The sequence below is a fragment of the Bactrocera latifrons genome, unplaced genomic scaffold, assembly GCF_001853355.1.
Source record: "Bactrocera latifrons isolate USDA-ARS-PBARC rearing strain unplaced genomic scaffold, ASM185335v1 scaffold_10, whole genome shotgun sequence".
In the NCBI taxonomy this organism is placed as follows: domain Eukaryota; kingdom Metazoa; phylum Arthropoda; class Insecta; order Diptera; family Tephritidae; genus Bactrocera; species Bactrocera latifrons.
In genome coordinates, this window is record NW_017534408.1 from 2,155,213 (window position 1) to 2,178,098 (window position 22,886).

General features: G+C 39.9%; 1 protein-coding gene across 2 annotated transcripts in view; it reads left to right on the top strand.

The window, feature by feature from the left end:
* The window catches only part of LOC108966409 (mucin-19), a 106,157-nt gene extending 88,210 nt beyond the window's left edge, over nucleotides 1-17,947 (top strand). The window contains exons 1-9 of one of the 2 annotated variants that reach the window (XM_018929293.1): nucleotides 4,707-5,227; nucleotides 5,367-5,521; nucleotides 5,613-5,849; nucleotides 5,935-9,029; nucleotides 9,203-9,498; nucleotides 10,178-14,006; nucleotides 14,162-14,260; nucleotides 14,327-14,465; nucleotides 15,004-17,947. In XM_018929293.1, coding sequence (XP_018784838.1) covers nucleotides 5,206-5,227; nucleotides 5,367-5,521; nucleotides 5,613-5,849; nucleotides 5,935-9,029; nucleotides 9,203-9,498; nucleotides 10,178-14,006; nucleotides 14,162-14,260; nucleotides 14,327-14,465; nucleotides 15,004-17,841 — 10,710 coding nt within the window. In that variant the 5' untranslated portion in view covers nucleotides 4,707-5,205 and the 3' untranslated portion in view covers nucleotides 17,842-17,947. Of the gene's footprint in view, nucleotides 1-4,706; nucleotides 5,228-5,366; nucleotides 5,522-5,612; nucleotides 5,850-5,934; nucleotides 9,030-9,202; nucleotides 9,499-10,177; nucleotides 14,007-14,161; nucleotides 14,261-14,326; nucleotides 14,466-15,003 lie in introns of those variants that run through there. The other variant, XM_018929283.1, reaches the window with a different exon arrangement.
* The last annotated feature ends 4,939 nt before the right edge of the window (nucleotides 17,948-22,886 follow it).

Consider the following 22,886-nt stretch of genomic DNA (forward strand, 5'->3'; position numbering starts at 1 on the left):
AATTTGCTTTCATAAGTGATTTGTTATTTTTTCGATTTATGCCTAGTTTGCGACTTATTTTATTCGTATTTCACGCGGGCTCTTACATTTTCAATATTGTTATTATTATTCTCGACACTTGTGTAACACTTTATTGTTCTCACTTTAATTACACCGTAACACGAAACACGCTTTTTGACCAAGTACCCGTGGCCACAATGAAGGTGGTTCACTAGATTCGTCAGATTTGTTTTTTTTTTTTCGTTATTGTTTACATGTGTGTTTTAATCTTTACAATTCTTTAGGCAAACAAACCAAACGAACGATAAATTCGCTTGCGTGCTCTATGCAAATAAGCATTGATGCATTGAGAATTCTCAATTATATCCGTATTTTCTTTTCGTGCTCTTCTCGAATTTATTTTTAGCCTCTATTTATTTTTACTCATACTTTGTTATTCATTTTTGTAGCTTTTGGTGGATTAGCATGTAAATGCATACACACATACATATGTTTTTATAATTTGCATTTCGATTGTCACAAACACCTGCAGCTTAAGTCACAATATTTTGGTTTATTCACATTATATTATATTAATTTATTAAATTTTGAAGTTTTGCAAAACATCTGTTAACTGCGCGTTATAAAAATAATGTTAATAACCTTTCAAGGGCTATTAACTCTCGCTAAGCAAATTTTATGAGTACATTAGTATAAAGATAATTAATCACTTTTTATGCATTTATTGTCACCATTAATTTTAATGGATGTTTGACGTGAGCACTGTCAATTTGAAAGGCGTGAATCAGCCGATCAGTAAATGTAGTTTAGTTAAAAAGTAATTTTGTTAAAATATTGATGCATTTTATATACATATGTACATATGTAGATGGAATGCAATCGGCTATAACCGCGTAAGTAGTGTCTACGCCAATAAAGAAGACGGAATGCAATTGCCTAGTATTAATATTTGTTAAAATGTCTCTCATTTGTGGTCTGTAATTTAAAACAAATGGTATTAGTCGCTTGAGTTGGACTTTTCTTTTTATGTGCAATCTTTTAACATTAATAATAATAATAATACAAAAAAAGTGCAAATAAATGGATTTAAATATTGACTCTGGAACTCATTTGCCCTTGGCCGCATAAAATATGTGTAATCTCCGGTAACGCAGAATGGGCTGTTGTGGGAATTGGGTTCTATAACTATATTCTTGATTGTTAGTCATTTCTTCCAATATCCGCATATGCTGGAAATTTAGCTGAAATACATCGTATTTTGGTAGAAGTAGTTTATGGTGAACGTGCTTTGACTGAGCGAACGTGCCAAGAATGCTGTTTTTTCAATATAAATTAATATATACATACATATATAATTAAATATATATTCTCACAAATTGCTGATTATTCAGACCGAAAGGTTCAAATTAATACATAATCTAAATAAAGGTTAGATCCAGATTATTTTACAAGTAATCCAAAAATCTAATCTAGTCGACTTAAGATACCTTAACCCACAAATAAGTAAATATTAAACAAAATATAAGCTTAAATTCCCTACCTCTTAATGTTATCAGTGATATGTTAGTGTTATGAGTAGTAACTACAGAAATGTGTACAATTTTCAATAGCTCAAAATTACAAATTTATTACAACAGTCAGCTCGCATTCGCCCTGTACCTGCAGGGTGTAAATGTGCGCCTGTGTGTTAGCTGTCAAAGGTTCACCACGGCAACGACCAAATTGTGCACTTCCAAGAAATGTTTAAGACTCAAGTGTAAGTCCGTCCGACATCATAGCGCATAACAACGTACTGCTCTAGTCTTTACACACACTTATTACATACGTATAAATAACTGTGTGTCTTAATACTCTACCTATCCGGTGCGCATGTGAATATTTGTCTTCCATGGCATCTACCCCCATTGCACATGCCTACACTTTTATTGATTTTCGCTTCAGTTTTACGTATTCCCGAGTGCTGTTTGGTTGCTTTTATTTGTTACATTCGTGGTACTTGCTTTGCTTGCTATTGCTTTTCATATCCACATGCTGGCATTATGGCGAAAGACAAAAGTGTTGCTGTTGCTACTGCCTGCTCGCACACTCCTGCAGGATTAAAACTTTTATTCTCCAGCAAAATTTTTCTTATTACTGTTGCTGTTGTTGTTTGTATTGTTTTTATTTGCTACTTTATATTCGTGCATTGTTTTTATGCGCACTCGACGTTTTGTTTCAAAAATTTTTTTCTGTTTGCTGATTTCATTTACCCGCATCCCTCTCATGTTGGTTATTTTCGCTACAAACGCTACCTTCAGCACACAGTGTACACAGATACTCCTCGACATCCTTTAAAACGCCTTTACGTGGCAACCACACGGCCATCAAGTAGTAGCAACGACAACAACGCAAAAATTATACCTACATATGTACATAAATACGTGAGTTAGAACACCATACAGTTCATCCGCAACCCTCAGTTAATATTGTGACGCGGAACCTGGAGCAATCCATACACACACACTGTACGACCAGCAAATAGTCCGTCCAAGCAATGTTGCAAGACATCACAAACCAAGCGTCGGCGAATAACGTCAGTAAATGTGAAGTACACGAAAGAGCAGCGTTAAAATACCCGACTTGTCGCCCGCCTATCGCCCGCCGCCAGCCTGGTAACTTACTGCGACCGACAGCCGGGCTGCCAATCCAAGTGCCACGGTAACCAAAATCTTGCTATTGACGCAGATGCTGTTGTTGATGCTATAGCATAACCAACAATCATAGTTGGTAGCCCTTGGTGGCTGGTTGGCTGCGATGGCGCGCATAATGTACTTGATGGTTTGGGGCGGGGGCAGCAATGGGTTGGTGGTGACGGTTGTTTGTTGTTCTAGTGCCTGTGACTACTGCTATAACAACGTGACAAACGCAAAAGCTTTAAACACACACACACACATATATATATATATATATATAAATACGTGCATACATGTAAGTGAAGAGTTTCAGCATTGACTACGCAGTGTTGGAGCCAGTCCTTTAGCGTACGAGTCAAAGTCTAAGGAAGCAGTTGACTTAATAGGCAGGAGCACGGCAAAAAGAAGCCAAGCCTTGCCGGTGAACACTCGCTATCAAAATTACTTGCTCACCTAAATATATGCTTCTAAATATATGCTGCGATACTTGCTAGCAGCTGTACACACATATACATATGTATGTACACATCCTTAGCATATGCACATCCATAGCTGCTTCGCTCCTTCATCTTCGGTGCATACATACATCTATCAACTGAATCAACGACAATCGGCTAAAATATTGTTTTGCAACTGGAAGAGTTGCTGTTCGCTTGCGTATGCTTGCTTGCTTGCGTCTTTTGATGTTACGAATTTTCGAAGTTCACGCAAAGCTTGAAGGCACGCACAAGCAGCATAGGCTGATGAATGAGCGATGTGCATGTGCCAGCAGTATGCAAACTGCGGTAAGCTGGTGCTTTTTTGGGGTGATGTATTGAAATAACAATAGCCGTTATAGTAGTAGTTAGATGCGAAAATACGGCATGATGTATATACCACACAAATAAATGTCGACACCAACCCAACACAACCAGCGGCCACGGCAGTAACATACTAGCTGTCTCTACTTGTGCTCTTGCAACGAACCACATGCCTTCTACGTGACATACGCTATGCGTTCTTGCAACAAACGCATTGTTTTGCAAGCGATGAAGTGTGCAAAATCGAGAGTCCTCATGCATAGCACCTAGAAGCAATACAAGCCCACTTGCATGTATGCATCTTTGCAACAAAAGCAAAACTTAGTTCATGTTCGCCTTTGCAACTTGTGGCCAAACGTCGTGTGTATTGTCAATAAATAAATAATATGTGTGCTCCTGGTTCGGCAGAAACATAAACAGTATCTGCAGCCTCAAGCAATTCCTTTTCTTATATTTTTATATTTCTGCTCTGTTACATTTTCTATTTTAATATTTTTTTTTATAATTTTTTTTTTATTTGGTTGGCTAGTTATATTCAAAAAGAATTTTTTTTTTGGTGTTTCTTCTTTTCCGTTGTTTGTTTTCCTTCCTCTCTTTTTACATAATTGGATTATTTACATAAACTGCTCTTGCTATTGTACGTAGTTACCTATAAATAAATTTCTACATGTTTTTGGTCCTTTTTCGGTTTTGCATTGCATAAAGAGGATTTACAACAATAAGTTGTACTTTCATTTGAGATGTTGGTAAACGTCAGGGGAATGCTCGTAATATTTACGGTCAATTATTTACGCTTGTCAAGTTCAGCTGAGGCGCTTTCGCTCAACGAATCATTTTTGCCCATTTCACACAAATCGGTTTTACTATATTTGTTTGTACAGAAAATCCTATTTAATATTGAATATAATAAGGAAACTGCAAAAGAGTTGTTATTGCTATGGAAAACATTTAGAGTAAATCTTTAAGTTTAATTTTATAAGCTACTAGAGTTCATCCGTCAAAAAAATTATATATACAGGGCAAAAAAAATTCTTTTGTTATTTTGCAGTATTACTTAATACTTTTTAATATAAATTTTATTAACAACACTTTTTTTTAACTGGTATTTGCTAATATTTTTATGTTCCTCAACAACACTGGTCTCAACTGTCATAAATATGTGATTAGTTTTAAGAAACAAATGATTTAATTTCATTTTATTTTAGTATATCAAAACACAATCAAAACAAAAGCTTGTATAGAATACTTTTTTATTTGACAAATTAACTTCACAAAGTTTGAGATGGATCAACGTCCATGGCAACGCTACTATATCCCAACATTCTGAACGAATCACAATAGCATTTAGCTGCCATACAAACTGACCGATCAGTGCCAAGATAAATATATTTTTATATCCTTTTATGCTATAGGAAATGCATATATGAAGAATATTATAACTTCGGTGCAACCGAAGTTAAAGATTTTTCCTGTTTATAAATTACTTTGTTTGTGCCTCAATACATTAGGGAATACACATTAGAAATTATTTTAAATGATTTAGTATTATTATTGCGGTAGTGGTATGGGCAGAATGCTAACTTATTCATATATATCCCGGCCTATAATAATTCGTTGGCAAGCAATCGATTGAACCTTTTGAAATGAGGACGTTTAGACCCTACTTGCTGGGTTGCACTTGGTGGAATTGACAAAAGTTCCATTTAAATTCAAAAATAATGCATTAAACTGAAATGTATTTCACTAATATATATGGTAATAAAACTTGAAGTGCCCGAACAAATGTTTAATTGTTATTCTACCAAGACAAATTGCTATTTATATGCATATACATATATAATTTTTTTTTAATGATATTTCACAGTTTTTACAAATGTATCCTCTTCTTTCGCAGGAATATTGTCTCCTCCGGGTCCGTTTTTAACGCCCAGTCCGTCGCCATCAATATCTGCTAGTCCACGCTTGCAACCGTCACCCTCATTGTCGCCATTTCAGCAGGATGTGCTACTCGTAGCTGGAAATACAATAACAAGCGCCACACACGATCAGGTTAGTAATTTTTAATATTAAAAGTTTCGAAATTGTATATTTATTATTTATTAATCTGCTATATCCAAATCCATTTCTGTTTGAATTATAGGAAAGAAAAACTGCCACACCGGGACGCAGACAATCGTTGCATCAATTCACTAATGGAAGTCCGAACGCCGGTACCGTTGTATTTCAGCCAAGTCCATCGCAGTCACCAGCGGCAGCGACCAGTGTTATCGGTGTGACAGCCGGTGTAGGTGGTGCAGCGATAGCGGCGAACACACCTGCAGCCGGTAATGAATTCAACACAACCCTTGTTGGATCCAATAATATACAATTAAATAAGGTAAGTATGAGGTCCGAATGTTTAATCTTGCTAATAATTAATGTTTATAAATGGATTTACCTAAATCTCAAATTTTTCATTGCAGAAGGGCAATAAGCGCATTACTCAGCAACAGCAGCAGCAGTTGCAAAATCAACTTAATCAACAGCATCACCAAATATTCAGCAGTGCTGTTACACCAACAACTTGCCACACTGCGTCTTCGATCTCGAATACTGTAGCCGGCGGCTATGGGCAATCACATGCAGCAGCGATTAACACGTCGAGTTCGTTTGCGACAGCAAATGTGGCTGGTTGCCCAAAAGGTCAAGCGAAAAAAGCCGCGGCCACAGTACTACCAACGTCGACGTCGTTAAGTCAACAGCAACAACAACAGTTCCAACACTATCACAGCAGTAGTCCGCTGATAGCTGACAGTCCAATACCGAGTCCTAGCAATACAATTACCGCCGCCACAATCAAACCGTCAACACCACAACCAATGCAAATGTTGCAGCAACAATTTACTATAACCGGCAATGCGCCACATCAAACCAATCAGCCACAGCATACGCAACAGGTCTTTCAGATAATACAAGGTCCGCAGGGCCAAATTGTTGCGGCGCCGGCTGGCCAACAGCATACGCTGCAGCAACGACTGATAGGCAGCAATGCAACAGTGCAAACACATGTGACGCCGACGTCGTACAGCAGCATTAGCAGTACAACAACGAATACAACAACAAAGTCCGTCAAACCGCCACAGCAAATACTGCCAAAGCCACAGCAACAACCGTACAACGATGGCAGCCAACAACAGCAACAACAACAACATAAATCTAAACTGGGTGGTGGCAATGCAGCGACCGCCACCGTACACAGTCACACAAACAATATGGCACAAATGCCACAGATCTCGCAATCACCACAGCCGCAACAGGCGCAGATCACCTCAGGCGGTCCCGGGCAGCAGCAACAAATACTGCTGCCAACAGGCGCCACAGCCAGCCTAACGACGCAACAGCCGTTGTTGCTCAATCAAATGCCAGTGTTGGTGCAGCAAAATACGCCGCAGGGTGTACAACTAATACTGCGACCACCCACACCACAGTTGACAGCCACACCCTCACTCGTGATACAGAATGCGCGACCGCAAGCGCAGCTCCAGCAACAGCAGCCGCAACAGCTGCTGCGTATATTGGGTACAAACGGTGCGACCATGCAACTGGCCGCCGCCACTCCCACCTTCATCGTGTCCTCACAGGCGAACCTCATACAACAGACTGCAAATCATATACAAACGATCAAAACTAATCCTCAAAATCCGGCCATAACGCAGCTGACCGGCTTGCATGCAGCCCTCTCGGCGTCAAATCAGCAACGATCTCATCAGCCGTTCACCACAACGGCCACAATAAACACCAGTCATCTGTTAGGGCCCAGCGTGGCGGCACAACTACAAAATCTGCAATTAGCAGCCGCAGCGGCGAACGGTGGCAGCATTACACAAATTCAAATGCCTAACGGACCCTCACCAACAACCGCAACTATACTTTCCCAATTGCCAGCGCATTTTCAGCAGAGCTTAAACAATGCTGCAGCCGGTGGCAGTTCACTTATCAATTTGAATCAGTTAAGTGGTGCTAACATACAGCAATTGGCGGCGGCGGCGGCAGCGGCGGGTGCGACCTTCCAAACGCCACCCCCACCGCCAACTTCTTCCAGTGCTAACGTTGATATGTTCAATGCTCAGCAAAGTGCGCTACCCAGCTTGACGCACAGCACATCACAGGCGTCAGAGCCAATACGTCAGCCAACACCCACGTTAACATTAAACCAACAACAGCAACTAACAAGTGGACAACCGGCAAATTCGATGATGAGCGCGAGCTCAGCAAACACTGGCGCAACGAATTCTTCATTGCAGGCACAACAACAGCAGCCATCGCAGCCGCAGACTGAAACAAAAAAGAAGGCAAAGCCTCGTAAAAAGAAACAAACCGCCGCCAGCGCAGCAGCAGCAGCTGCAGTACAATCGCCAGCCGTAACAACAACTGCGCCTTCGCCCACCTTGCAAGTAAAAAATGTTCCAAATACAACACCCTCATCGACAGCCAATTTGATCGCGAACAAATTCAGCACGCCTGTCAGCATGAGTTACAGCACCGGCATCATGCCACAGCTGCAATTCTCACAAACGTCGCCGCAAAATGTTAAACTGACCTTCACCAATAGCAATAGCAACACTGCACCAAGTCAAACTAATCAACCCCCGCAAGAGCAAGCGCGACCAAAACTCGATCTCGGTAATGTTATGAAACTGTGTGGCATTATGGAGGATGATGACGACGATGAAGATTATATGGACACAATGTCTACACACGATGATAGAGCTACCACCCCCGCGTCTAACGCAACGCAGCCTCCACAAACATCCACACACTCAACGTCGACATCAACGACTCAAGCGCCGGCACCACCAAACGCCAACGACATTATGATCTCGATACCCAGTCAAAATGGCAGCGACTCCTTGCCTTTTACCGTGACAATACCTGCCTCAGCCGCGCTAGGAGCTGCAACAGCATCCAGCAATGCTGGTCATGACACGACCGAGCCGCACAATATCTTTATTAAAATCGATCAAAATGACACGGCCTCTTCGCCATACACAATCTCGATACCACGACTGCCGACTGCGGAGGAAATTCAGCAGCAAGCGCAACAGCATTTGGCGCAACAAGCAGCAGCAGCGGCGGCGGCGGCGGCTGCGGCAGCACAACAACAACAGCAACACTCCAATAATAAAATCGGCGCAGCGACAATGAATTTCACCATGTCGTCTGCCAGCAATCTGCCACAGTTGCAGGCAATGCAGCCGACGTCAGCGCAACCACAACCACTCTTCAACATAACAGCAGGGGGCACCTCTCTTCAACTGCCAACGTCTAATAGCAATCCCACAGTAGCCACTACGACACCTGCAACTACCACTACAACAACAACAACTGCAACGGTGAAACCCCGACGCAAGCCCGCTGTGCGGCGCAATGGTAAAAAGCAAGACAATAGCAATGTCATCACCAATGCGTCAACTGTAACACCAAACACTGCAGCGGCCGCATCGATTACAACAACAACTACCACAACCAACAGTGTGTCAGTGGTGCCCTCATTAACAACCGCCACAACACCAGCGATGTCGTCATCCGCAGCTGCTCAAGTTCAGCAACAGCAGCAACAACAACAACAGCAGGGCGCTTCAACTACATTATCCCACCCAGCGTCGACGGTAACAACAACAACGCCTGTCTCTTATACACATCTAGATGTGTATAAGAGACAGCATTAACAACCGCCACAACACCAGCGATGTCGTCATCCGCAGCTGCTCAAGTTCAGCAACAGCAGCAACAACAACAACAGCAGGGCGCTTCAACTACATTATCCCACCCAGCGTCGACGGTAACAACAACAACGCCAACAACATCGTCAACATTGACCGCAACGGTTGCGGGTGCGCCGCAAGTTCCTAGCCAAATTGGCAATATACAAATCTCGCAGGTGGACACAACGAAAATGCTACCAAATCACAATAGCGGCTGTGGTGCTGTGGAAAACAAAATACAAATTATGCCTATTTTGGATAGCACAACTGGCGCAGGAGGAGGTAAGCAGACTTTTTTAAATTACAATAATTAACTTTTATTGTATTATTTTACTAATTGAACTCACAAAAAATAATTTAATTGTATGTACATCTAAAGGAATATGAGTACTAGGTCCTTAACTCATAAATTTATATAGAGTTACAGTATTTATTTTTATGAGAAAGTTAGAATGAAAGTGTACAATACATTCTTAAATTTACCTTCCGATAACTGATTACTCTTATTTGGTATGTTAAATTCCAAATGTCAAAAAACGCATTTTTTTATAATTGCTTTCACTTTACATTCACAACAAATGTTATGATATACTTTCTACTTGCTATTCGCACTTCCTAAACAAAATACTAAATTGATAATACAATAAAAATATGTACAATGTCAGTCAAGTCGCAAACCATGGAGAGGCAAAACGATTACAGTTAACTATAATAAAAAAAAAATTGATAGTTAATACTTGGGAAACTGAGATAAATTTAGTTAGGAGCAAACTATTTGTGATAAATTGTAAGTTTTACTTTAATTTTTTAGCATTATTCATGCATATATTACTAAAATTTCTTGAGTTTGCTTTTAAATTCGCGAACTAGTCGTAGAAGATATACACATTTACTTTGTTGTATTTACCATAACATTTTGCCCCAAATTGAAAAAATACTAATTATACAATTATTTTCTTAGGACTCCACATTAAGGCGGCAACACTACCGCCCACTTCGCAATATCAATCGCAGTCCAATCAACAGCAACAGCAGCAACAACTACAACAACAACAACATCATCAACAACCACAACATATTATATTTCAACCACCAAACTCTCAGGCAAATGTACAAACACACGACTCACCTGCCGCCACTATCAAATTAACCGCAGATGGCAGGCACGTACAACTAGTGGCCATACCACAAACATCAGGGTCCACCGCAACAGCGGCGGCTTCATCTATTCAAACACCGACAGTACAACAACAGCCCAACAATTCAATAGCTTCGAGCAGCGGAAGTGCCAATAATAGCATAATGCCGACACCTGGCCTCACTAGTGCCACCATACTGCCGCCACAGCTCACCGGCATGCCCAACAATGTGTCGATATCGGTCGGCTCGCCTGCAACAGCAGCGGCGCTCATGCCACAATTAACCGGCAATCTTACATTGACAGTATCCGAGCAAGGCGAACGCCTAATACTGCGACACAATGCCAACCAGCCGCAAGATCAGCAATCGCAGCTTTTGCTGCAGGCCCTACTCAAAGGTGCTCTGCCAAATGTGACAATAATCAATGAGCCAACAAAATTGGACAATAGTAACAACAGTGGCAGCAACAGTAATATCGGTGCTACTAATAATACGCAGAACAATCGTATTGGATTGAGTGCAACAACACCGCAATTACTTCCGCCAAGTTCTCTGAACAGCACAATGCAACAGCAACATGCTAAAACTTTGATTTCCACCAATACGGGTGCCATAAGTAAGCTGACGCTGCCCGCACAAGTCGCAACAGCTGTGGGAGCAAAAACACCCACAATACAATTACAATTCAATGCTGGGCCAACGACACTCACGAACAGTGGCCCCACTGGAAATGGAACGACAGGACCAACGCTTCAATTACCGCAGCAGTCACCACAACTACAGGTGCATCAGCAACAGCAACAACAACAGCAGAAAACGTTTCAGCAAACACAGCAACAGCAGAATATGTTGAATACTGCGAGAACGCCGGATATGGCACAGCTAATACAACAGCAACAATCACATCAGCAGCAGCAGCCAATGCTACCACAGCCGCCGAGCAATGCGCTACTTGGTGCCGCATCATTGGCGGCACAAAGTCAACAACGCTATGTGTCATTGCCGAAAATTAACGCTGCGACACAGCAAATATTCTCCTTAAATAGTGAAACAAATCAAATCACGCCAATTAGTCCGACTCAAACCGCTGCCTCGATCGGTCCCACCGAACGCCTACTGATCGCGCCAGCCGGCATCAACGCCCAGCAATTGGCGCAGTGTCTGCAGTTGGGACAGATTCACTTTAATGATGTGAATCCACTCCCGCCGAGCACACAGCCGCAGCCGACATTGTTGGGCATGAACACGACGTTAAGCACGAATCAGCAAGTAGTGCAACAACAACAGCAACGTTTACAGCCACCACAACAGCAAATAGTGCATCCGCAACCCATCCAGCCATTGAGCAGTGTAGCCAGCGGCGTCAACACAAACAACTCCACAGCATCGACAAATACCGTTACCAAGCAGGTAGCCAATGTGGCACCTATCATCGATCAGAGTAAGGCTAAATTAGAGCCGCCAAGAAATGCAGCATCAACAGGCGCAGTTGCAAAGAAGAAGCCCGTGCGCAAGCCAAAAGCCACGACGACAGCTGCTGACGTCGCCAGCGGCACAGCGGGTATCAAAAACGCAAGCGTCGTTAAACCGATGCCAAAGTTAGATCCACTTTCACAAAAGCCAAACAATAATCCAGTGCAAATTGTGCAACCGAATGTGGCCAGCGGTAAACAGGTCGGAGCAACGGCTGCGTCCAACAATATGACAACAACAACAGGCACCAATAGTATACAACCGTTTCAAACGCTACAACAAACAACAAAATTGGTCGGAGTAACTGCGCCTATGCAACAACTGGTCACTTCGGGCACAACTGCGCATCAACAGCAACTCCAACCCTCCAGCACCGCCTCAATGTTGTTGCAATCGCCCAGTATGCGCAGCTACGTCAGTAGTGCCAATATTGTTGGTTGTTCGACCACACCAACGAACAGTAGCAACAGCAGCCTTGTCAGCACTGCCAACACCAGCAGTAACGGTATGACACTGACATCTTCGTCAACTGTTGCGGCGCCAAGTTTCAGCATTAATACGGAGCCGCCATCGCTATCGGCGCTTAATTCGTCCACCAACACGAATGTGTTGCAACAACAAACACAACTGCAAGTACAACAACAGCAGCCAACGCAAGTGCAGCTACCGCAGCAATCGCCGCAACAACCGCAACACACCATCTCCCGTGTGCAAACAATTCAATTGACCGCACAACAACAACAAATGTTCAAACAAGTGCAAATGCAAATACAATTCCTCACCATTAAGCTGCAGCACAAATCGCTATTAACCTCACTGCCCCTACCGTCAGACTTTGACCCCGCCGCCATTGCTGCCTACACCAAACCGATGAGCGACGCCGAAATAAATGTGGCGTTGCAACGGCTATACACCGAGCAGCAACGTATACTGGCCGCCGGCAAAGAGATGCCCACGCCGGAAGCGTACCTGCAGATGCCACCCATCGGTAGTGGCGCTGGCATAACGTTGATGACGCAACCGCCGCAAATGCAGCAACAGCAACAACAACAGCAGCAACAGGTTAGCGTAGGCAAAGCGAATACTTCAGCCATACCGGCGAATGTCGTGCAGCCCAACAACCACTCGTCCACCATGACTGTAACGGCGACGTCGATCAGCGGTGCCACTCCTGGTCAGCAGGCACAAACGCAAGCACTGGCACAGGCTGGTGTCACACACCGCATTCATATCTATCCGATGCAACATCATCAAACTGTGCAACAAAACAAGCAACAGCAACAACAGCAGTCGAAATTGCAAACCGCAACCGTTTCGCGTGGCAAAGACAATAACAACAGCAACGGTAAAGGCAAAAATGTCACGCCCACTCAACAGGCAACGCAGAATTCCAATAGCAACAACATTGGCACACTAATGCCGCTAAGCCAACCGAAGCAGCAGCCAATGCTCGTACCCACCTCCAAAGCGCCAGCATTAGTTTTTCAACCTCAGCAGCAACAGCAATTTATGCTACAAAAGCCAGTATTAGTTACGACCAGCAGCGCCAGTGGTACAACAATGATGAACGGTCCACCGCCACTAGTGTTCTCTAGTCCATTAATCGCTGCCTCAGCAGCAGCAACCAGTGCGGCCAATACGCCCACAGCCACGCATTTTGCAACAGGAGCAAACGGTTTCATACAACAACAACAGCAACATGTGTTGCAACAGCAGCTACACGCGTTATCGCAAGCACCCACCAGCAACTTGTCAACGCTAGCGCCTAGCATGGCACCCATAAGCGCAACAACAACATCACTTACCAGCGCCAGGCATACAGGCACCATGGTGACAGCCACAGCGGCAACAACAGCATCTGCGTCGCCTACAACAAATGTCACATGCGTGACAACAATTGCTAATGCGTCAACGTCAACAACAACGGCAGCGCCAACGCAGGCCACAACAATAACAACAGCAGCGGCGACGGGAGCGTCAGTTATGACAACCGCAAGTACAACAACAGTGGATGCTCAGGCAAACATGCAACTGCAGCAGAGCACGAACAGCTCTTACGCGCTCACCACCACCCCTAATACGCCCACAACCACCATGCCCGCCACCATGCTGGGCGCCCACCTGTTCAGACGCGAGGAAAGTTTATCGCCGCAGCCGAAACTTGCACGCCTTTCTTTGTGAGTAGTTGGTTGAAAATACGCGATATTCCACACAATTTTCGCCTTTCGACTATAGAAATTTTATAAATTTATCACCCGAATATTTATCACATATTATTTTATTCCTTATATAATTATTTGTAAGCTCATAGTTTGTTTGTGTGTTACTTCAGGTTTCTGCGTCAATTGGAGTTGGATCAGCAGGCCGCCTTAAATCCCGACTATGTCAATCCGTTTCAGAACAAAGAAGAGGCTGTCAAACGGCTTATAAGGTATGTTAATCAAAAATTTATTATTTTAATTAAGTTATCCTCTAATCCATACCATTTCTTCCACAGATATCACTGCTTGTATGAAGGTGTTGAAGACTTACCCTATGAGGATGAGGAGCGTTTCGAACAGACGGCGTTGCAATATCAGGAGAAATACCACAAAATTTCAAACAAATATCAAAAGATTATAATGCAAGAGTCAACGGTGAGTGTCACAGTTTGCGAAAGAGAAAAAATACTACAACAAAAATTAACATGCTAAGAGTCCCCACATGACATTAACCACCTCTTTACATGATGCGCCAAACCCATTCACTCAACACCCATTTCGATTTCTCAGCAAGTTACTAATTAATATTTATGAATTATCCAATAGTTCTTACACTAAAACGAATATCCGAAATATATCTCTTTAGAGTTCGTATATTCTTGTGAGTAAAATATTTCGTTACATGTTTTGAACCCTAGAGCAAAAGCTTGATAACTCTTGTGTTTAGTATTGAACATCATGAAATATAGAAGTAACTGGTGTGAGAAAATAAACGAGTCATGAAAATAGTCCTTTATAGTATTATTGTCCATAGGCACAATTTTGCTAAAGTCAAATTAAAATTTTGATAAAATCTTGATATGCATTAATTTAAGGTAGACAAATTTTGGTTCCACCTCCTCACATTCCTTCATTAAACAAATCCAAAAATTAAACGAACTTAATGCCTTTAATATTTATATGTCACTCGCAGCTGGAGCATCGCACATCTGAGACCTGTCAAATTCAACAGCTGATGATTGATGACTTGAGGGCAGAAATGGAGCATTTACGAAACGCTGAACGCGAACAGACCCTCTACGAACAACAGCAACAACAAAAAGAAATGCATGAACCAAAGTGTGAATCTCTGATAGCCACAACAACACAGGAGCTAAAACAAGAAATGAAAGCTGTAAAAGACGAGCCGGAAATGGAGGGCGATAAGGCAGACTACAACAGCATTGGCGCTGCACAAAAATCGTTTGAAATCAAAACTGAACCTAACGACAGTAGCAACAGCAAAGCGAACGCAACATGCATTGAGGCCACAATAGGAGCAGCGGCAGCAGCAACAACAACAGCGCCAACAATTGTGGACAAATTTGATTTGCTGAAGCATAGCACGAGCCATAACACTGCATCAAATAATGCAGCCAACAAACAACAGCGTGTGATGCAGAACGAGCCACAACAGCAACAACAGGCGAATGAGAAGCAGCAGTATGACTTGCTACCGAAGAAAGAGGAGAAACGCAATTGGCATAATGCGGGCAGTGGTGAAGCTGGGTCCTATGCGGCCAATTCACATTTCGATTCGTTCGACTCGGAAGTAGCTAAAGACAAATTAGGCGCCTCAAATTTCTATGCAAACTGCAATAAGCAGCTGAACGGGACAATCAAGCGTGAAATCGTGCCCTCGTCAGTTGCGTGCGGTTATGTCAAGAAGGAGTTTGAGAATTTCGATATAGAATCGGAAATAACACCGAGTTTCATAATGAAGAAGGTCGAGCATAAAGAATTAGTGCCACCGCCTACACCATCGCCAGCAAACAACGCCAAACTGCATAACAAACACGGCAGGGAGAAGAATGAGCGCAGCAATGCGCATGAGCAGCAACAACAACAAAAGTCAATCGCTAGCGCCCCAAGCAATAATAGCTTTGCTGCACAATACTTACAACACAACACAAAGCAACAACAGCTGCAACAGCAACAGCAGTTAAAACAGCAACAAACACAGCAACAGCTGCAGCAACAACAACAGGATGACGGTTGGCTTTGCTTGCAGAAAGAGTTGAGTCTTATCACCGCCCAAAACAAAATGATTATGCAGCTGCAAGATCAACAACAAATCACTTTGCAGCAACAACAGCAGCACTCTACGCTTAGCAACGGCCAAAGTGGACAGCTAATAGATCTCTTCCCCAATGGATGCATCAACAAAAACAATCAGTTGAGCCCCAGCAGTAGCGAATCTAGCCAACATCAGCTGCAACAACAACAACAACAGCAGCAGCAGCAGAACTGTGACCAGCAAGCGGTGCAGCCCGCAAGTGACGAGCCGCTGCAGAATCATCACCAAAACCAGGGCCAACAGCAACAGCAGCAAGAACAACAAAATGCGCACAATCACATGCAATCGTCACTGAACGAGTTCTTCGACTCCGGCGATGACATGGCCGATGTGCATAAGTCGGTGGAGACCCGACTGGAGGCCATGTTCGGTGAGTCACCGGTGCATTTAAGCAAAAACGATGGCAGCGACCCGAATGACATTGAGGCTGGACTCGAGGATATTTTCGGCGATGACAAATCTAACGATGACAATGTTGACAACAAATCGAAGCAACAGCAACAACAACAACAGCAACGTTTGTGGGACAGCGAGCTAAGTGCGGCGAACAGTTTTATGCGCGTCACAAACACGCAAGAGAATGTGCTCTTCGAAAGTGAGCAACAGCAGATGCACCTAAATCAGCAGCACATGCAGCAGAGTATGCAATTGAACATTAGCGGCAACACAACGCGTTGGATGCAAAACATCGACGGAGCCTTCGGTGATTTCATAGACAATGCTAACGCTGACTGCGAGATTTCGCGCAAAAGGCGTTGGAATGCCGAGTTGATGGCAGTCGACGCGGACGATACGCTCGATGGTGCGAAGAAAATCTGTCCCATGTCCGCATCGTCAAGCTCATCGGGCTCACCGATATCCGCGCAGCAACACCAATCGCGCCAGCATCACGACAGTATCATGGAGGCCGATCTGCTCTCACTGCACGACGGCATACGCGTAGAACCAGCCGCCGCGCAGATGCTGCAGATGACTACGCAACAGGGCGTCTTCTGTCAAACGCAGCATCAAGCCTTCAGCAACCTGTTGGACGGGGTCGGCGGTCATCATCAACAACACTTTAACAATGCGCAACAACAGCACAGCATGCAACAACAGCAATCGCACCATCCACTGCACTCCCACCTGCAGGCGCATATGCACAACAATCACATTGGTGGCGGCGACTTCGATGACGACATCAGCCGACACGTGCAGAATGCCATCGACAGCATACTCAATCTGCAAAACAGCGAATCGGCAGACTCACTTAACTTCTCGCTGGACCACTCGATGGGTTCCCTGCTCGGCGACAGTATACTCGACGATCGCCAACAACAACAGGCATCGATGAATTGTCAAGATGGCGTCAAACGCAGACATCATCTCGTCGACGAGTTGGGCGATTGCTTAATCAGCGGTGGCGGCAGTGGACCGGCAGCGGGCGACAATGCCAGTAACATACTGTTGGACAGTAGTCAACATCATCATGTGCAACAACAACAATTGGCTTTGCTGAATCACAATCATCTGCAGGGCTTGCAGCAAAACAATCATCATCATCACCAGCAACAACAACAGCAGCAGCAGCAACAACCGCAACAACACCACCATCAGCAACAGGAAACATCGCAGCAAGCATTGTTAGCGAACGATTTCAGTTGCGTTGCCGCCGGTCTGGTTGATGAGGCGGTCAAGTCGATCATGACATCCTGACAACTTAATGCAGCGGATCAGCAGCAACAGCCACAACAGCAGGCGTCACAACCACAGCAAGCGCCAGCCGCAAAACAGCGCGTTGTTACTGCTAGAGCCACAACGACTGCCGCAGCGGCTATAACCGCTATCGCCGCTGGCAACATGGTTGGCAATAGTCGTAATAATATTGTAAATACTGGAGTGTTGCTGGAGTTCAATACCAGCGCTTTATGAGCTGTGCGTCATAAAAGGAGTACTTAGTAGTAGAATGTGTGCAGCAGTGAGTGTAATCAGCGTATAAGCGAGTGTCCGCGCGAATGTAGAGTGTATAGCACTTTTTAATGAGCTTAAGTTGTATCGTAGAGTGAACGCGTACACCCAATATGAGCGTTAGTGGCGAGTTGTTTAAATTTATTTTTAATTTTTATCGGTTTTATTAGCGCTTTTTGACACGTTTTAACCTAAGAAACTATTTAATTTATTTTATTACTATTTTATGGAACACATATTTGTGTGGTGAATTTCGAATTTTAACGCTTAGTATTCTTTCCTTGCAAGCACTTTCAACACTGAATTTGTTTAAAATAAGGCAATTTTTGTTAAAATTTAAAGTTTATTTTTATCTTTATCTTTATTTATTTCCTTTTTATATTACTTATGTTGCTAAGAAATATAAATATTTTTTAGGAAAAAAATTTTTAATTTTTTTATAATATTTATTTTTTATTTTAATTTTAGTATAATTTTTTTTTTAAATTAAAAAATTAATATACATGTTTTTTTTATTTAAAATTTTAATATAAAGTTGTTTTTAAATTATAATATAATTCTCATTACAAATAAAAATAAAATATTATAATTTGTATAACAAATTATATTATATTATAATTGATTATAAAAATTATATTATAATTTTAAATAAAAAAAAACAATTACATTAAATCTTTAAATTATAAAATGATATAATTTATTTAAATACAAAAATTATATTATAATTTTAAATCAAAAAATTTATTATAGAAATAGTTAATTGCTTTTCTTACAGTATTTATATTTCTTAAAAGTATTCCTAATATAAAAAATTAAATCTAAAAGTACAGAAAAAGATAAAAATAAAATTCAAATTTTAACAAAACAATATAAAAAAATTGGAATTGCTAAAAAAAGTTTTTAAAAAGCATTTATATTTATTTGAAATATTTATATTGCACATAAATATTAACGTAAAATTTTTTTTATGTATTGATATTTACTGGAAATATTTACATATATTGAATATGTTTTCGTAAAAATATAATTTTTAGTTTTTTTAGCACTTTAAAAGTAAAATAAAAAACGCATGAAAAATTCTAATATTTTATCACGAAATGTGTTGAAAGTCGTTTAATTTAATAATTCTATAGCAAAAAGTAAATAATTTGTTTAAAAAGCTTGCGCTTTCGCTTAAATCATACATAGTATACCTCTCTCGGGTGTGGCTGCTCCAAAAAGTAAATATATAAATATATTTAGCTATAAGTTGACATTATAATTTTTAATGATTTGTAAGTTTAATGTAGCAACAATTTGTTTTGTTTTATATATTTTAGATAAATTAAAAATATTTAATTTGTTAAAATTTATACTTTCCGAATATACGTGCATGCAAATGTACCTATATGTGTATGTTTGCCAGTTTATGTTTTTATGTAATATGCACTTTTAATTTTCATTAAAAAAAATTTTAATTAATTTAAAAAAATTTGTTTCATAACCTAAATATTTAATAAACGATGAACTTATGCACTAATGAGATAATACAAAAAAGCAATAAATTAAACTGGATAACAAGCGTTTTGTGAATATAGTGGAATTGCACAAATTTTATACAACCCAAATGGAGAAGCAATAAAAGCTGTCTTTCAAATAGTAAAAAAATTGCCGAAAATCAACGTCTAAGAACGCCAAGCTGCTGCCACTCAGCCGACAGCACTGAAAGCGTAAAGAAATTAAATCAAAAATATGCATTTGCTTTGCCAATATGTGGCATGCACCCCACCCCCACAGACACACGCTCGTACATACATGCATATGGTGTGCTGCAGACAGCTCGAAAATTGTTTTCTTTCAACACACGCGCCAAACGCTTAACGCTTTTGGACTTATAGCTTGTCGTGTGTCTATTAGCATGTCGCTTTTTAATCGAGCACTTAGACCACAGACCGACAACAAACAAACGAACGAACGAACTCGTGCAACTGAATTCTTTAAATCAATAAATTGTCTTAGCACTGCTTTAAAGCAACAAAAATAATTAGCAAAATTTTATTTAAAATAAAAGATATTACAAATTTAACAATTATGTATGTAATTATGTACTTTGAAACTAAAATAACAAAAAAAAAAAAATACAAAATCACAATCGCCGCTAATATGACCACAATAAGAGTGGGCGTGGCAAACGAATTGGTTGTAAAATACGCAATTATGTTTAAAATGTATGTGGCTTTCGTAAAACAAATAATAATGTTAAACAAAAAAGTTTCAATTAAATGGATAATACAAAACCGTTAGTAGAGCTTAGCAAGTAAAGAGAAATTGAAACTGGAAAATTGCATTAAACAAACAAAACATAAAACCAAAATGTAAAGCAATCACTGCATGCATGCTTATGTAAAGTGGCATTTGTACTTGTACAATGCTGAGAGAGAAATACGTTGCCAACTTTGTTTAAACAAAATGTTCAAAACTTTGCAATACAACTATGCGTTTACAAAATAAAAAAAAAAACCTTAAACATAACTAACACATAAAAAGTAATTGTTTACGGTAATTTAACAGTTACCAATGGCGAAAAGTTACGCACAAGTGCTCGTTTCGTCATTTCTTTTTTTTTATTTCTTTTTTGTTTTTGTTTTATGTACATAACTAATTGAAATTGTTAGTAAAAATTGTAAGATATCAACAAACAAAATCTAGATGTGTGAAAAATTTCCTTTTTAAAAATTTATGATAACAATCAGTGTTTGTATGTGTATTTAAAACGACTATTATCAAAAACAGCAAAATAAACACTTAAAACAATTTTAATGATAACAACAACACAAAAAAACTATTATCTAATAAAAGAGATACAAGACAGCGCCAGTATTGGCGATTGTTGTGTGTACTTATGGGCCCACACACTTACAGCATATCAAAAACATGTAGGCTTAACGAAAATTGAGGTTATGTATTACTTTAAGGAATGTAATTTGAGCTAACAAGTGTTTATTAGTTCAGATACATAAAAATTCGAAAGTGCAATAATTCAAATACGCCTACAAGCTATATAGCTATAGTGCAAGATTCATCATAGACTTTTGGTTGATAATATTATGGTTCACATCAATTTTTTTATAGCAAAAATAATTAAAAGACGAAAATATAATTTCCCTAGTAGTAATTATCGAAATTTTAAGCAATATTGTTACTATTGATGTTGAAGATCCATTTTTCAAATGCAAACTTTGAGGTTAGATTCAAATATTCATTTCTATGGAAACGTTGTAGCACGTTTAATATCAATTCTTCTGTTTTCAGTTTAACCTCTATTTTTCAAATACAAACGTTGAGGTTAGGTTAAATATTTCATTTTAATCGAAATTTTGAGTAATATTGTAACTACTAATGTTGCAGATCTTAATATTAAAGCTTTTGCTTTGAGTTTTAACTCTATTTTTCAAATACAAACTTTGAGGTTAGGTTCAAAATTTCATTTCTATCGTAATTTTCAGTAACATTGTACTACTAATTTGGTAGATCTTAATATCAAAACTTCTGCTCTCAATTAAATTTTTTTTCAAATACAAACTTTGAGGTTAGGTTCAAAATTTCATTTCTATCGAAATTTTCAGTAACATTGTACTACTAATTTGATATATCTTATTATCAATAGTTCTGCTTTCAGTTTTAACTCAATTTTTGAAACACAAACTTTGAGGTTAGGTTCGAAAAGAAATAAAAGCTATTTAAAACTTTCTAAAATCAGCAAAGAAGTTATTAACTATTTCAACGCGGCTAGTGGATCAACAACAAGATACCGCTGGTGCCTGACTTGAAAAGAGAAAGGTTTACAGTTATAAATAAACCTATGAAAATATAAGTTTAAATCTGGAAATGAAATTAAGTTTTCCGCTACTACAACCCTATTTAATGCCGCTTTAATTGTCATTTGAACTCTGTAGAGAACTAACCTCAAAATTTTATTTCAAAGCATCTGTAACTTTCTCTTCTTTCAGGCATTATTTTTAGTTTTATTTTCCCTAGCAGCGTCTAAATTACAAATAGTTGTCCCCATCCGCCACAAAGCTGCACACCATCAACATATTGCATAACCTCAACAGCAAAAATCATAAAATTCGAAAGCTGTTTTATATACATATATATCTGTATGTGTGTGTGGACACATGGGTGCATGCAACTGCAACCAATTATCAGTGTGAACCTACAAGTTATTTATCTAAACGTACATACATCTACATATATACATACATATATAGTTATGTAAGTTAGTAAAGATTGCGTTAGCAAACCTAAATGGCGACAACAACAAATTCTAGTTAATAGGAAACTACTGAACTTAAACTGAGGGTACATACATGTATAAATAAAAATCCACAACAATAATAAAGAAAAAGTAAGCAAAAAGTATTCCAACACAAAGAATACGTAACTTAATTCAATTTAAATACGCATCAAATGTAACTGTAATTGTAATTGTATTTAGTAGTAAGTCAATATTTACTGATGAATGTGTATGTGTAACTCGGAGGCGCGATTATAAAGGAATGCAACAATTTTTTAATAAAAAAAAATTTAAATTAATTTAATTATCTTAATAAAAAAAAAACAATAATAATAATGAATAATGTTTACGCAACACAGTACTACTAAAATTAAAGTTAATACAACTAAATAATGTATTTAATAAATTTATAATAATGATATATATATTGTATGTATGTATGTAAAATTTTAAAAAATCTCACAACTATTTTATAAAACAACAACAAAACAGAAACAACTCGAAAACAACAAAAAAA